The 18073-nt window shown below is 33.1% G+C and overlaps 1 protein-coding gene across 1 annotated transcript in view; it reads left to right on the top strand.

Moving 5' to 3' along the window:
- Window positions 1-17147, top strand: part of DNAJB14 (DnaJ heat shock protein family (Hsp40) member B14) — a 45348-nt gene extending 28201 nt beyond the window's left edge. The window contains exons 4-8 of the mRNA XM_032400892.1: window positions 7711-7896; window positions 10191-10285; window positions 11052-11161; window positions 12009-12181; window positions 16635-17147. Coding sequence (XP_032256783.1) covers window positions 7711-7896; window positions 10191-10285; window positions 11052-11161; window positions 12009-12181; window positions 16635-16759 — 689 coding nt within the window. The 3' untranslated portion in view covers window positions 16760-17147. The remainder of the gene's footprint in view (window positions 1-7710; window positions 7897-10190; window positions 10286-11051; window positions 11162-12008; window positions 12182-16634) is intronic.
- The last annotated feature ends 926 nt before the right edge of the window (window positions 17148-18073 follow it).

Genomic DNA, 18073 nt, shown 5'->3' with positions numbered 1-18073 from the left:
ACAAAGATTTTAAAGCATCCATCATAAAAATGCTTCAATGAGCAATTACAAGTATGCTTTAAGTAAATTTTGAAAAATAAGAGTCTCAGGGGACACCTGGGTGGCTCAGTCAGTTAGGCAGCTGCCTTCGGCTCAGGTCATGATCCCAGGGTCTTGGGATCAAGTCCCACATCGGGCTCCCTGCTCAGTGGGGAGTTTGCTTCTCCCTCTGCCTGCCGCTTCCCCTGCTTATGCTCTTTCTCTCTCTCTCTCTGACAAATAAATAAATAAAATCTTTAAAAAAAAGAAAAAGAAGAGTCTCAGTAATGAAATAGAAAATCTGAGCAAATAAAAGGTATAAAGAATCAAATGGAAATTTTACAACTTAAAAATACAAAAACCAAAATAAAATCTAGCAATGAATGGAATAAACAGGAAAATGACAGATGAAAGAATCAGTGTGCTGGAAAATAGAAAAATAGACATCTAATCTGAACAGCTCCAGGGACAAGTGGGACTATGACAAGATTTAATGTTTATATCATTAAGGTCTTAGAAGGAGAGGAAGAAGAGAGCATAGCTGAAAAAGTATGCAAAAATAAATAAGTAAATAAAGATTGAATACTTCCTATACTTGGTAAAAGAAATGAGCTTACATAATTCAAGAAGTTGAATGAACCCCAAATAGATAAACCCCAAAAAATCCACACCAAGACACATCATAGTCAAACTTCTGAAAACTAAAGACAAAAAGAAAATTTTGAAAGAAGCAAAAGAGAAATGACACCTTACCTACTGGGGAAAAACAATTCAAATGACAGTGAATTTCACATTAGAGACCATGCAGGCCAGGAGACAGTGGCCCATTTTTCAAATACCTTTTGAAAGAAAAGAACTTTTGCCCAGAATTGTATACCCAGCAAAAACATCCTTTGGGAATGAAGGGGAAATCCAGACATTTTCAGATGAAGGAAAAAAGAGAATTTGTTATTTGCACACATACCCTAAAAGAATAGCTAAAGAAAGTTTTCTAACCAAAATAAAACAATAAAAGAAGAAATCTTGAAATATGAAAAAGGAAGAAAGAACATGGTAAGCAAAAATATGGGTAAATGCAATATACTTTGCTTCTCCTCTTGAATTTCTAAGTTGTTTGACATTTGAAGCAAAAATTTTAACATTGTCTGATATGGTTCTAAATGTATGCCAAGAAAATATATAAGACAATTATGTTATAAATGAAGGATAAAAGAAAGTAAAAAAGTAAGGGTTTCACAGTACACTTGACTAGTAAAATGATGACAGCTGTAGCCTGTGATAAGTTGTGTATGTATAATAAAATACCTAGAGCAACCACTAAAAAGTTGTACAAATACACCAGAAAACACTAGATAAACCAAAATGGAATTCTAAAAAATATGTTTAAGTAACTCACAGGAAGTCAGGAAAAAACAGAAAACAAAAAATAAAATGGCAGACATAAACCCTGACTTATCAGTAACTACATTAAATGTAAATGATCTAAATATGCCAATTAAAAGACAGATTGGCAGAGTGAATTAAAAAAACATGGCTGTGTGTTATCTATAAGAAACTCACTTCATTTATAACAATATAGACAGGCTGAAGGTAAAGAGATGGAAAAAGATGTATCATGAAAACGTTAATCAAAAGAAAGCAAGAGTGGCTATATTAATATTAGATAAAGTAGACTTAGACTAAAAATGTTACCAGGGAAGGAATTATATTATGATGAAAGGGTCAATCCTTCAAGAAGACGTAACAATATACATGTGTTCACATCAAAAAACAGATGCAAAATATGTAAATCAAAAACTGATAGAACTGAAGAAGAAATAGACAAATTCATAATTATAGTTAGAAACTTCAACACCTCTCTGTCAACAACTGATAGAAGAGCTTGACAGAAAATCAGCAAGAATGTGGAAGAATTAAACATCATCACCCAACAAGATCTAATCAACATTTATAGAACACTCTGTCCAACAACAGGAGACTATAAATTATTTTCAAGTACTCACAGAACATACACCAAGATAGATCATATCCTGGGTCATAAAGTAAACCTCCACTAAGTTAAAAGACTGAAGTCATGAAAAGTGTGTTCTCTGACCACAATGAAATCAAAGTAAAAATGACAGAAAAATAATTGGAATATGTCTTATCACTTGGAAACTGGACAACACACTTCTAAGAAATTTATGGGTCAAAGAAGTCTCAAGAAATGTTTAAAATAATTCACTAATCTGAATAAAAATGCAACATATCAAAATTTGACGGGAGCAGCAAAAGCAATGTTGAGAGGAATCATATAACACTAAATGCATATATTAGAAAAGAGGAATGGGCTTAAGTCAGTCATCTAGGCATCTACCTTATAAGCCTAGAAAAAGAAGAGCAAAATAGACTCAAAGCAAGAGTTTACAGCCCTATAACTGTTAAGTAAATTAAATTAGTAATCAAGAAACTCCCAAAAAAAGAAGTCTCCAGGCTCAGATGTCTCTACTAAAAAATCCTACTAAACTTTTAAAGAAAAATTAAAACTACTCCTATAGTCTCTTCTTGAAAATAAAAGGAAATATTCCCCAATCCATATTATAAAATAACTGTTACCCTGCTCTCAAAACCAGTCAAAAACACTACAAAAAAGGAAAACTATAGACCAGTCTTTCATGAAATAAACCCAAATATCCTTAACAGGATAATTAGAATTCAGTAATATATATATATTATATAAGTTATACCCTTATATATAACTTATATATATATATAAGTTATACACCCTGACCAAGTAGAGTTTATTCCAAGGATGCAAAGCTGGTTCACTATTTGAATATCAGTCAGTATGATCCACTATATTAATAGGCTAAAGAAGAAAAATCTCATGATTGTATCCATCAATGCAGTAAAAGCATTTGAAAAATGTCACCATTCATTCATGATAAAACTAACAGGAAAAAAAAAAAAAACCCTGACGGATAAATAAGAATAGAAAGGCATTGCCTCAAATTGATAAAAGAGCAACTATAGAAAATACTATACTTAATGGTAAGAGACTAAACGCTATCCCCCTAAGATTGAGAACAAAGTAAGAATGTTTCCTTTCATCACATTTATTCAGTAGTGTTGGCAATTCTAGTCAGTGCATTAAGGTGAGAAAAGGAAAAGACACAGAAAGGAAGAGATAAAACTGTCCCTATTTACAAATGATATAATAATGTATAAAATCCCAAGGAATGCATCTTCCCCCCTAAATTTTTGGAATCAATAAATATATTCTGTAATATTTTAGGGTACAAGATAAATGTACAAAAATTAATTTTTATATTTAGAAATATTTAGTACATTTCTCTATACTAGCAGTGAATATATAGACACAAACTAAAAAAGCATTACCATTTATAATCACACATATACACACAAGAAATACTTAGTTGTAAATTTAACAAACCTTGTACAGGATTTTTATGCTGAATGCTGTAGAATACTAGTGAAAGAAATCAGAGAAGATCTAAATAAATGGAACAATATATCATGTTCATGGATTGGACAGCATAGTAAAGATGCATGTCCTCAAGTGTCCTCAAATTGATCTACATATTTAACATAATTCCTGTCAAAATCCTAGGAAGACTTTTTTGTAGATAAAAGCAAGTTTATTCTAGAACTCATAAGGAAAGATAAAGAACCTGAATAAATAAAAACAGTTTATTAAAAGAATGGAGTAGGAGTCATCAGTTCACCTGATTTCAGGACTGACTTTATAGCTACAGTTATCAAAACAGTATAGTATTGGCAGAGGGATAGACAAATAGATCAATGAAACAGGATAGGGAACCCAGATATGGACCCATACAAATATACCCAACTGATTTTTGACATAGGTGCAAAAGCAATTTAATAGAGGAAGGATAGACTTTTCAGCAAATGGTTTTAGAACAGTTAAGATATTCATAGGCGAAAAAAGTTAACCTTGACCTAAATCTTATGCTTTTTACAAGAATGACCTTGAAATGAATCATGAAATATAAAACACTTTTTAACTCTTAGCAAAAATCATGGGAGCAAATCTTTAGGAGGAAATCTTTAGGATCTTGAGCTAGACAATAATTTCTTATACTTAACACTAAAAGCGCAATTCATAAAAGGGAAAGTTGATAAGTTCGATTTCATCAAAATTTTTTTGGTTTGCTCTGCAGAGACCTTATGAAGAGGATGAAAAGACAAGTAACAGAGTGGGAGAGAATATTTGCCAAACACATATCTGAAATGGACTGGTATCTAGAATATATAAAGAACTCCCCAAACTGAAAATTTAAAAAACAGACAATTCAGTTAGAAAATGAGTAAAAGACATTCCACTGAAGATGACATACAAATGGAAAATAAGCCATGAAAAGATTTTTAACATCATTCATTAGCCATTAGAGATAATGTAAAGTAAAACCCAATGAGATATCACTACGTACCTATTAAATAGCTAAAATAAAAAATAGCAACAACACCAAATAGCCTGTATGGATGCAGAGAAACTGGATCACTCATACATTGTTAATGAGATGTAAAATGACACAGTCACTCTGTAAAACAGTTTGAAGTTTCTCAAAAAACTAAATATTCAGCTACCATACAACTTAGTTACATTCCTGAGCATTTATCTTAGAGGTAAAAGTTGATGTTTGTACACCTGCACATGAATGTAAATAGCAGTTTTATTCATAATACCAAAAACTAGAAACAACACAGATGTTGTTCATTGGGTGAATGGTGAAACAAACAGTGGTAAAATCCATACCATGGAATACTACTCAGCAATAAAAAGGAATGAACTACAGTAGCGCCCCCCCCCCCTTATTTGCAGAGGAAATGTTCCAAAACCCGCAGTGGCTTCCTGAAACCACAGATAGTACTGAACCGTATATATACCGTGTTTTTTTCCTATACATACATGCCTATGATAAAGGGTAATTTTTAAATTAGACACAGTAAGATATTAACAATAATAACTAACAATAAAATACGACAATTATAACAATATACTATAATAAAAGTTATGTAAAAGGTCTGTCTGTCTCTCAAGATACCTTGTACTTCATTCACCCTTGTGATGATGTGAGATGATAAAATGCCTACATGATGAGATGAAGTGAGGTGAATGATGTAGGCACTGTGACATAGCTTTAGGCTACTATTGACCTATGGATGATAGGTTAGAAGGAGGATCATCTGCTTCCAGACCATGGTTGATTGAGGGTAACTGAAACCATGAATTGGGGTTGAAGGTGGGGACTACTGTTTTGGCTTACATAACAACCTGGATTGATCACCAAAGAATTATGCTGATTGAAAAAACCCAATCCCAAAGAGCTTCATTCCATTTATATATTTTATTATTTTATTTATATAATATTCTTGAAATGCCAAAAATATAGAAATAGAGATTAGATTAGTGGTTGTCAGGGGTTAGAGAGGGGATGAAAGGGAAGGAAGTGGGTGTAGTTATATAAGAGCAACAAGAGGATGGTAATGGAAATGTCCCATATCCTGATTATATCAATGTCAATATCCTATTTGTGAGAGTACTTTAATTTTACAAGAAATTGCCATTGGAGAAATTAGGTAACAGGTACAGAGGATCTCTCCGTATTATTTCTTACAACTTCATGTAAATTTAAAGTTACCTCAAAATAAAAGTTTAATTAAAGAAAAAAGAATATGGTGGAAGGTACTTTTGGTGAAATAAGTGAGACTGAGGTAGAAATGTATTTGGTAAAGCTTTTGAATACCAAAATAAATTTTGGATTTAATTTTTTAGGTAATAAGGAACTGAAAAAAATTTTGATTATGGGTGTAGCACAAAGTAAATGAATAGAAAATTACTCTAGTCACAGTAGATAAAATAAATTCTCTTGCATATACAATTATGGATTATAACAATATTTCACATAGATCTTCTAAAATATCTTAATGTTTGGAAGTTATTTTTTTAAATGGCAAAACCTTAAAACCAATATATCAATAGTTTAAAAAGTAACAGCATTGTGAAATTACCTGGAATACTCTATTTAGGATATAGAGGTAAATCCTGATATTATTGGAAGTACAACTCTGGCAGATATTGATAGATACGCTTCTTTTTTAGGTATTGGTTAATACCTTGGTTTTGTTTGTAAGTACATTGTTTGGATCTCTGGTCATGCTTTCCGGTTAGAGCAACATTATAAATGATTGCTATATTTCTGAATCATAGATCTGCTTGAGAATCTAAAGAAAGTTTTGGACCAACTCTTCAGATAAATGGACCATCCAACTAATTTTTCATACCTTGGGGTTCACAGACCATCTGAAAGCTATCTCTGAATCCCAGGGTTTAGAATCTCCATCAGAAGAAAAGTTCCAGAGTATATGGGTATAATTAATTTCAGTGTGATACATAATCATCCAAAAACAACTACCTAATGAGCATCTGTTTGCTTGTACAGTACCTATGGCAGCTACCACATGGGATCCAAAAAGTATTTTTAAAATATCCCATATTACAAAAGGCTTACAATCTACTTTAAGAAGTAAGCTATATTTATGAAATGAAATGATTATTAGAAGTGTCAGAATGAGAATAGGGTAATTCCTACTTTTAGATCCAAACATTACAACTTTTGTTAATTGCCTCAAGAAGACATTTTGGTAACCAATATACCACGGCCTCTTTTGGACACGGGAGTGTGAGATGGGAAATAGAATTCTTTACAAGTAAATATCACAAAACTAACAAAGTGAGATAGGAATATTAGAGACTATCTAGATCCATTCACAAGCAAATTCAGACTTTATACTGGACCATGGGGATATTTCAATGAAGACATAGATACCCTCCCTACCCTCATGGAGTTTACAGTTTTAAGAGGATTAATTGTTAATGAATAAAATGAAAAATAGCTCATTCTGGGCTGGAGTGTACAAAAACAGTTTTACAGTGTCTGTTGAATAGCGTATACTTACTATGCTAAAAAATTTTTGACCTTGGACAAGTATCCGAACCTTTTTGAACCTCAGGAGGCTCATCTGTAAAGTAGGAATAATAATGAATAATGTAATAACATACTGGGTTCAGAGCCTGGCAGTTGGTAGCTACTGCTATTATTATTGGTTTGAGTTGCACTAATGAATGACTAGATTAGGATATTCAAAAGAAGCGGGATATTAAAGGATGGAGCACAATAGTAAGAAAGCAAGATGGACATTCCTTTATGTTCAAGATAGTAGGGAGACTTAGCAGTCTCATATAAAAATTTGTATTGGGAGATAATATGTATAATTGCAAGCAATGTATAAATTTAATGTATAAACCTTTTTTAAGGGGGAAGAGGCAGAGGGAGAGGGAGAGAGAGAATCTTAAGCAGGCTCCACACCCAGCATGGAGCCCTCCACAGGCTCGATCTCATGACTCTGAGATCATGACCTGAGCCAAAATCAAGAGTCTGACGCTTAACCAGCTGAGTCATCCAGGCGCCATTAATGTATAAACCTTTAAAAGAAATTGTTACTGTTTTACTATTTTCTTGATTAGCCTGAAGTAGGATTTGTTTTGTTTTATTTTGTTTTTTGGGCTTTTTTTTTTTTTTTGGTTAATATGACAGTAGCTTTTATATGGGGAAATCTTTTTATAATATAAAAACTTTGCTTACCAATTTTTACTCTTTACCTTTTCAGAGATTGGAAATGCTTACGCTGTTTTAAGCAATCCAGAAAAACGAAAACAATATGACCTCACAGGCAATGAAGAACAAGCATGTAATCACCAAAACAATGGTAGATTTAATTTCCATAGAGGTTGTGAAGCTGATATAACTCCAGAAGACTTATTTAATATATTCTTTGGTGGTGGATTTCCTTCAGGTATTTTAATGTTAGTTGTAAATATTATATTTTATGAAGCTAGAGATTCTCACCTCCAGTTAGGCTATTTAGAGATTTATCTACTCCACTACATTTCTTAGAGTATTATGATCCTCGATGATTTTTCATGAAGGTGGAAAAAAGTGTTAGACTTATTACCTTTACTGTAAGTTTGCCTTTTTTCTAGAACATGTTTTAATTTTTTAAAAAAAGAAATGAGTACGGATATTCTCTATTTTATATAAAGCTGAAGAAAGGATGTATAAGTAGGAAATCCAGTAGCAATGTCTTAGTTAAGTACTATTACAATCACAGGAGGTATCCCATACCCTAGAAGACAATTTGACATTGGTTCTCTGAAGATCTGTGTAGGTATTTCATTCATAACATTATAATTGCTAATATGGATGTATATGGAGGTACTTTCCATTGAAATATTAAAATGTCTGATTCATAGGTTATATATAAAGTAAATGGGTTTTTAAAATTATATTAAGACAGAAATAATTAGTTGAACTAGGCTATCAAAGTAAAATACTGTGGAGGTACTACTAAATGAACTGATTTTATAGTACCAGCATAAGTTGTATTGAACTCTACTTATATTTACTATGAGTTCTGTGAAAATTAATTTTCTTTAAGAATAGCTCCTATAAGATAGTTGAAATTATCGCTCCAGTCATGTTTACAACATTTATTTAAATGCTAAGTTAAACATTCGATTCAAAATTAAGAGAATCTTTATGAATGTGGCAATATACTTTGGCCTGATGGCCCTATCAGAATATTATTGAGAAAGATTATGGTCATTGATAGTACGTTTTGTAAAGCATCCTTGAAGGAAAGAGAATGTGTAAATACAAATTAATGACTGAAAATATAGCATATATTTTGACATACTAAGATATATAATTACTTCTCACAGAAAAATTATTCAGACTAGTAGTTTTGACGGAAAATATGCTAGGAACAATCATAAATCTTTCAGGTAGTAGTGAATTTTGAGTTACAGTTCTTTTGCTTATTATAACATAATTTACTTTGTGTCAATATTTCTGATTGCTCACCTTCTTTGAAAACAACCTAAAAGTCTATCAGCAGCAGAATGTTTGTATAAATTGTCCATCTCTACCATAGTATATTATACGAGTATTTTGTACTCATTTTTTTTTAAAAAATGAGTTAGAGCACTGTCTTGATTTCTAGAGGTATTTGTGATTCATTGATAAATGAGGAAAGCAGAGTTTCAGAGTGATGACCCAAGATTTGTAAAAACAACCAACCACAACTAAAGTCCTTTATGGATGCAATATTAGGTAGGAACTCTTATTCAAGTTTTCGTAAAGAAAGAACTTCTATTTTTTAATTTTTTAATTTTTTTTTAAGATTTTATTTATTTATTTATTTACTTACTTACTTACTTACTTAACTTACTTATTTGTCAGAGAGAGAGAGAGCACACGCAAGCAGGGGGAGCAGCAGGCAGAGGGAGAAGCACTCCCCACTGAGCAAGGAGCCTGATATGGGAATCCATCCCCTGGGATCATGACCTGAGCCAGAGGCAAACCCTTAACTGACTGAGCCACCCAGGTGTCCCAGAACTTCTACTTTTTAAAAATTTTTATTGAAATCCTAGTTTGTTAACATACAGTGCAATAATGGTTTTAGGAGTAGAAGTCAGTGATTCATCACTTACACACAACACCCAGTGCTCATCACAAGTGCCCTCCTTAATACCCATCACCCACTCACCTCCCTCCATCAACCCTTAGTTTGTTCTCTGTCATTAAGAATGTCTTGTAGTTTGTTTCCCTCTCTCCTTCCCCCACTTCCCATATGTTCCTCTATTTTGTTTCTTAAATTCCACATATGAGAACTTCTACTTTAAAGGAAGCAAAGTCTGGGAAGAATCATTTCTGTTTCCATCCACCCTTTACTCACAGGAGGAAAGGGCAATAAGCATTCACTACTCTAATTCACAAAACATGCATTATTTTAGTAGTTTAAAAAAATTCATAAAAATGTAAAAGAAGGGGTACCTGGGTGGCTCAGTTGGTTAAGCATCTGCCTTCGACTCAGGTCATGATCCCAGGGTTCTGGGATTGAGCTGCACTGAGCTCCCTGCTCAGCGGAGAGTCTTGCTTCTCCCTCTGCCCCTACCCCTGCTTGTGTTCTCTCTCTTGCTCACCCTCTCTCAAATAAATATATAAAATCTTTAAAAAAAAGTAAAAGAAAATATGATTTTTCTGATCACAGTTGCTCTCCTTAATTTAACCTTGCTTTTAATTTTTTAGGTAGTGTACATTCATTTTCAAATGGACGAGCTGGTTATAGCCATCAACATCAGCATCGACATAGTGGACATGAAAGAGAAGAAGAAAGAGGAGATGTATGTTTATGATATGATTAGAAACCTCAAAATGGCAAATTTCAGCTTAGGAAAAGCAATTAGAGTTGTCTGAAAATAGGGCAAGTTGTTTTAAAAGGAAATAATGAGTTCTCATACTAGATGTATTCAATAGAGACTAGACAGTTTTTAGGGATATTAAGGGAGCAGGGGTAGAAGTCAAGGTGGAGGGTGGTGGGCAAAATGATACCTCTGAGTTTGGTGTTCTATGATTCTGATGAAGATACCCCTGCAGTATGCATGCTTTGAAGTTCTCATTGTTGGTCCTAAAACATTTAGAACTAATACTGAAGAACTTAAGTTGGAAGTTACTTTCCTTGTTCTAATGCAGTTATACCCAATTGCATATAGCACTTAAATGACATGGAGTAGAAAGAAGGTAAATGGAAAGAACACTGGACCAAAAAATGGAAGGCCTGAGTCCCAGCTCTGCCACTCATCTGCTCCTGCGTATCATCCTCAAAGTCAAGGGAAAGATAGTTTTGCAAGAGAGACGGAGAACTTCCTCATCTGTAACATGAGATCAGTTTATATCAGTGTTTTCCAAATCAGGATCTCTACATAAAGCACCTGGAAAGTGGTAATTTTAAGAATCACTCCAGGAAGTTGATATGATCAGGCAGATTTGAAAGCACTGAACCAAATGATCTCAAATGTCCTTTCTGTCTCTAAAAATATATGACAACTGTTGGATTATTAACAACTACAATTATATTACAATTTATTATTTTTTGATGATTTTTTGTAGGGAGGTTTTTCTGTGTTTATCCAGCTGATGCCCATTATTGTATTGATCCTCGTGTCATTATTAAGCCAATTGATGGTCTCTAATCCTCCTTATTCCCTATATCCCAGATCGTAAGTAGCTAAGTGAAGTTTAAAAAAAAAACTGTTGTTTCTTATCTAGCTTCCTTTAAAGGGCCATGTGCTCTCTTCAACTTTTAAGTAATCTTCTGTAAGTGTATCAGATTTTTAAATTTCTAATTTAAAAAATAATTACTCAAGTGATAAATTTGTATTATCTTGTTAGTTACATTTCTGTTCCATTGTGGATAAAGACAGAAGTACTATTTTTGAACCTGATAGCAATTTAATATGATAGGTAATTACATTACCTATCAAATCAAAGGCAAAAAATAGTTTAAAAGACAAAAATACTTCAAAGACAAAAGTAGAATTGTAATTGATGTTATATAGATTTATATCATTGAGGAGTAAATGACATCATTCTCTGTAAAATATTGGTTAAAGAAAAGCAAATATTACTTTTTTGTTATATGAAGTATTTTTCTACAATATATTTATATATAAGAAGAGACCAGGACAAAAAGGAAATTTAACACAATATGCATTCTAGAAAACTTAAGTGAATACAGTGAACATAAAGGAAACTTGGTAAAATCATATTGCCAGTGATTTTACAGTATTAAAAACAGATTGGTCTAAAAATAAGAAATAACTTTTTATTTCTAAATAAGATTTTTATTAAATAAAAATTGAAAGAACTTATAAGAACATACTATATTAAAATATGATTACTTTTTATGACATGGATGGTGGTTTTAGGCAATTTGAAATAATGTAAATAAATGATTATCAATATTAACTTTTTAATTATTTTTAATTTAGCTAGCTTGGTTTGTAGTAGCAGGATCAAAATGTACAATTTTAATTTAAAAATAATGATCAAGCATTTCTTTTACAGTGGATCAGGGCAAACTATTAAAATGCAAACAGAAAACTTGGGTGTCGTTTATTATGTCAACAAGGACTTTAAAAATGAATATAAAGGAATGTTATTACAAAAAGTGGAGAAGAGTGTGGAAGAAGATTATGTGACTAATATTCGAAATAATTGCTGGAAAGAAAGACAACAAAGTAAGTTTATGAAATGTTTAACATTTAAAAACTTATGCAGAGTCTTCAGAATTGATTATTTGTAGATTTCTCTATCCAAGAAATGTTCTAGAATTGCCTGGCACATAATTGGAGCTCAATACTTAAGGCAGTATGTTTTATGTGGCCTTAAAACAGTATTCAGCACATAGCAAGCACTTAGTCATTGGTATTTGTGGTGTTATCAATAAATATTTGGTTGAATAAGTGAATAATACCAAATTCCATTTTATTTAAGATGTTGTCAATTGTAACATGCATCATTATTTTATGTACCACTAAGAAAAAAAATTCTGGCCAATTAGCTATGTCATCAATTTTAATATGCATCCTGTTTCAGAGTGAAGTTTGAAACTCTTCATTAATTTAGCTTAAACATTTAACACTTAATGTATAATGAGTTCTGTTGACATTCCATTTTCCTTTATTCTGTACATAACTGGGAACACTTAGTGAATTTGTTTAGCCTTTTCCAGCCTCAACTTCTGTAACTTAAGAAGCAGTTCCACCTATAAAAGCTTGACCATAAGAATCTACAGGGATGCTGCATGTGAAGCTAGTGTTGTTATAGTTATTGTTTTTCTGACTGTTACAAATAATAATGTAGACAATATAGTGTAGACTTTGGAATTAAACTAATGTTGAATCCTAGCTCTGAAATTTTTAGCTGAGTGATTAGGGCCAAATATTGTAACCTGTTTGCGTTTACTCCCTCAGGTATAAAATGGATGATGATGATGAGTGGGAGGAGGAGATAACTGTCATTTATATAATACCTCTGATTTCAGTCACTGTCCCAAGCACTTTACATATATTAACTCATTTAATCTCCACAACAACACTGTGAAGTTATACCCATTTTATATACAAGGAAACTGAGGCAAAGAGAATTTAGTAACTTGCCCAGGGCCATAGCGGTAGTCCATGATTCAAACAGTCCATTTGTCTCCAGAATCCAGGCACTGTGCTCCACAGTCTTCTCAATAATACCCAACTTTGCGAGTTTGTTGTGAAAACTAAATCAGACAATAAAGTGTTTCACAGGTAGTAAAATGCCCAGAAAATGGTAGCCGTTATCATCATCTCTCATCCACTAGGGAAAATCCGATAAAACATAATTTTTGTATACTTCCAAGAAAGTTCTTATCTCTGGCCTCGGTTTCCTCATCTATATTCTATATGGTGGCAGTTAGAAGAGATACAACCTCCTTGGTGTCTCAGTCTCTGAGTCTGTGAAATCAGTCTGTTCTCAGTGTGGAGAAGGTTACATTAGACTAGTGGTTTTCAACTGGGAATGATTTGCCTCTGCTTCACATTACGTCTGGTAATGTGGAAGGGAAAGGGATTGAGGCCAGGGTGCTGCTAAACATCCCGCAATGCACAGGATAGCCCCCACAACAAGATTTGTCTGGCCCCAAATGCCGACATTGCTGAGGCTGAGAAACTGCGTTAGCAGGTCTTAAGGGCAGTGAATACCAAATTTTACTTATTTCATTTCATTTCACTTTTTGATGTCTAGTGCCTTACACAATCCTTGGCCTATCATAGGCATATGGTAAACTTTTGATGGATATATGAATAATTGGGTGAAGGATTAATGAATTTATAAGAATGAACGTATGAAAGACCTGCATATTTTGTGTTAAAAGAATGACTAACACATTAGATATATCACCTTTCAAATACAAATTCTAATCTTCAGCCAAATAGGGGTGAGTTTTAGATTATGCATACTTAAATTCTATTACCTTAAATAATTGGGAAATTGTATAAATAGAAAGAAGGAAGGAAAAGATATTCATATTTATGGAAGATAGTATGTTATAGCTAAAGTACAGGCTCTGAGGCTGCCTTGCAAGATAAGACCCTGGCTCGATCAACATGTTACCTAGGCCAAGTTAGTTAACACAAGCATAATATCTTGCATCAGTAAGTGTTCAATATTATAACTTACTATAATTATTTTTTTTCTATTCATACTATAAGCCAAGTGTTTTTGCTTGGTATACTTTAACCTTTTAATCATCTGGCAAGATTGGTGTTAATATTTTACAGACTTTTAGTCTGTGTTCTGTTTACTATACCAAGTTGTCTACAGCTATATTTACACAGTTATATGTGTGTCTTTTAAAGTTACTATATGGTGACTAACATAACATAATAAAATTTTTAAAAAAAAGAAAATAAAGTTACTATCAGAAGTCTTAACTAAATCTGAATTTAATAAGTCATTATTTATAAAACAATGTGCTCATGTTCAACAATGTCAGTGGAACGAGACAAAACTCTTAAAGACTAAAAAGAAATGACAACTAAGTACAACGTATGATCCTGAATTGGATCCTGGATGGGGAGGGGAGGAAATGGCTATAAAGGACATCACTGGGGCCGCTGGCGAAATGTGAATATGAACTATATATTAGATAATAGGATTATAGTATTGTTAAATTTCTGAATTTGAAAGTTGTATTGTGGTTATGTAAGACAATGCCCTTGTTCTTATGAGAAACATGGCGAAGTAATTAGGAATGAAAGGTCATGATGTCTGCACCTTATTCTCAAAAGGTTTTGCAAAATAATAATAACCACCACAACAATAACAGTTTTTATTCTAGAGACAGGTAAAGCAAATTTGACAAAATGTGAAGAATTGATCAATCAAGGTGTAAAAAGTTTTAGAGTGTTCATTGTAGCACTCCTAACTTTGTGTAGGTTTGGAAATTTTTTTTTAAGATTTTATTTATTTATTTGAGAGCAAGAGAGATGGAACACAAATGAGGGGAGGGGCTGAGGGACAAGCTGACTCCCTGCTGAGCACAGTGCTCCTCCCAGGCCCCATCCCACGACCCTGGGATCATGACATGAGCTGAAGTGAGACACTTAACCAACTGAGCCACCCAGGCGCCCCTTGAAATTTTCAAAATAAAACTTAACAAATTCATCTAGAGGTTAGGGGGTTTATTATTTATTTATTTTTTAAGATTTTATTTATTTATTTGAGAGAGAGAGAGACAGAGATAGCGGCAGAGAGCACAAGCGGGGAGGAGAGGGAGAAGCAGGCTCCCCGCTCAGCAGGGAGCCCAATGCTGAACAGGGAGCCCAATCTCAGGACCCTGGGATCATGACCTGAGCCAAAGGCAGACGCTTAACCAACTGAGCCACCCAGGCGTCCCTAGAGGTTTGAGGTTTTAAATGAAGATGGAAGTGAGAGGAGCTCAGTATAACATTAATTAATCCACTGATTGAATGTTTTACTTGTTGATTAGGATAACTCCTCTTGTTTTATAAAATAATGTCATCGAAAAGGTTGTTGGCCAATAGATTTTTTTTAACCAGGGTTTTTCTGTTTTGCAGTCATTTCTAACACTATAATGTCTAGATTGATACAATAGGTTTTTATAAACTACAAGCAGTAATTTGAAGTAATGGAAAGAATATTAGGCTAAGAGTTGGAAGTTTGGCTTAGAATCTAGATTGTCATTGACAAGCTCTGTGAACTTGGGTTTGTTTATCTACCTCATCTGGGAAGACATACCTGTAAAAGGATTTTACAAGTGCCTCATTTGTAAATAAAGGGGATGGAGCAGTTTTGATTGAGTTGTTAAATTCTAGCTGGATTGACTGAATAAAAGGTCATTTCTGAAGATCTTTAAAAAGAGGATATACTTTTGCTGTGAGTATGTTTTGAATGTGGTCCTGACTGGATATCCTTTACTTGGGCCATTGTTTTTCAGAAAGTAACTGACTTTTTTCTGGGTCTTGTTACATCTTTTCTAAGTGCCCCCACCCTTTGGAAGTGTTAATAAACAGTGAAATGACTGAGAGTAACAGGAAGATAACAAGGAACAGTTACCTAAAGATTCATAGTCCATTTATTTTTCTTTAGTAGTGCTACCCACATACTGAAGGAAATCTCAGAAGTACTTATTTGCTAAATAACACTACTATGATTCTATAGCAAGCTTTCTTCCCTTTTGTGTTCCTTCAGTAAAATTTTCTTTTTTAATTTAAGCAAACTCAGGACAAGATTTCAAATTTTTCTACTCCAGTCTTGGCGTAATTAATTAATCTGAAACCTTAACAAGAGGTCACAGATAAAACAACCACTAGCAGGATTGAATAGCATATAATTTATCTTTAGTATGAAAGGACAAGATGATGCTTTAGAGCAGTAGTTTTTAAACCTTTGGGGACAGGAGTGAGGGAAAGGGATAGGATTTTATTTTCATTTGTTTCCCAGAATAGCTCTGTGTTTGTTTTACATGCTAGGCTTCCAAAGGCTTTTAGGAGTAAGACTTGGATTCCTTTCTTTTTTAAAAAAAGGTCAGTTAATAGAAATAATATTGAAGGGCTTCTATTGAATATCATTTCAGCTTAAATAACTAGGTGACCTAAATTATTATCTACTTAGCAAAATATTTTTGTTTGTTAACAGAAACAGATATGCAGTATGCAGCGAAAGTATACCGTGATGATCGGCTCCGAAGAAAGGCAGACGCCTTGAGCATGGACAACTGTAAAGAATTGGAGCGGCTGACCAGTATTTATAAAGGAGGATGAACTGGGATTGTATTTATACCTTTTAGCGTACTCTTTATTTTTTCTGTAAGTAAGTTTAGTTTCATCATGAGAGCTAAAGAAAAAGATTGGATGTTAAAAACTAAACTGAATAGTTGGTCCCTGAAATCTTGGACTGTTTATGACCTAACTGGCTCCTTTAAATAGTAGGGAACTGAAAACTAAAATTAATATTTTACTTATGCTTCTGGCAATTATTTTTACTTTAAAAGCTTATATTATTCCTAACTAAAAATGTCTTGAGAAAGGATTATCACACCTGTAGCAGTTTCCAGTTTTAGTGATTCTCCATGTTTCCTTTGGTCATGTAAATATTTATGGAATGATCATTTTGTGTACATATGGGTTACTGCATTTTTATTTAAATTCTTTTAGCATTTAACTCCATGAGACACTTTAGTTTAAACTGATAGAATACATGTTCTGTGACAAAATTACATTTTTCTTGTCAGATGTCGAATGTGGAGTTTAAGCAATGAAACTTTTTCAAAAAGAAAAGAAAAAACAAAAAGCTGTTTAACTGTGTAAATCTTGTAGCATTATCAGCTTAGAGGGAATTGATATTTTTAATATTGCCATTATATTCCAGAATATATATTGAGATAAATGAACTGGTGTAGAGTATCAGTTTGCTATTTAGTTTTATGAATTGCTAAGCCATGCATAGAAATGAAATGCTATACTGATAGATTTTAAAGAAAATATGAGGAAATGGCTATGTAGATATTAAACAAAAAGGGTCTTCAACAGTAAATTGCAGTTATGTCATTTGCAATTCCAGTAATTCAAAGGCCCCCACATGTTTATATATCTGTCTTTGAAGGCTGCTAACATTTATGAAGAAGAGGACCCACCTGTTTTGCCCCCCATGGAAATTTTAGTTTCTTCTTAGTGATCATTTGAGCAGGATCCAAAGTAAATGGGTTCTTCTACAAATGAGTAATAAGAGAAAAATACTACAAAAATGAAGCTTTGTGCCTTTTAACCTGATTGCCAACTCTTAAACATATAAGTAGATTACAGCACACTTACTTGATCAGAGCATGATCTATTTGGCCACATGCAACAGTGAGCAGCAGGTAGAATAGTGATTTGTAGCAAGTTATCCTTACAAAATTCTGAGCTAAAAACTATTCACCATTGAGGAATTCAATTATCTTATAGGAATAAGCTCTCTGTAATTCAATCCATAATATAAATTAGAAAAATAAGCTGGAAATTGAAGTTTTTGGTGCCTGTATATTGAGTATGAAAACTATTTGATTTCTAGTCTTCTATGTTTAACAGTTGTAATAT

This window comes from Phoca vitulina, unplaced genomic scaffold (genome assembly GCF_004348235.1).
Source record: "Phoca vitulina isolate PV1807 unplaced genomic scaffold, GSC_HSeal_1.0 scaffold3, whole genome shotgun sequence".
NCBI lineage: Eukaryota > Metazoa > Chordata > Mammalia > Carnivora > Phocidae > Phoca > Phoca vitulina.
This window is presented reverse-complemented; position numbering and strand designations above follow the sequence as displayed.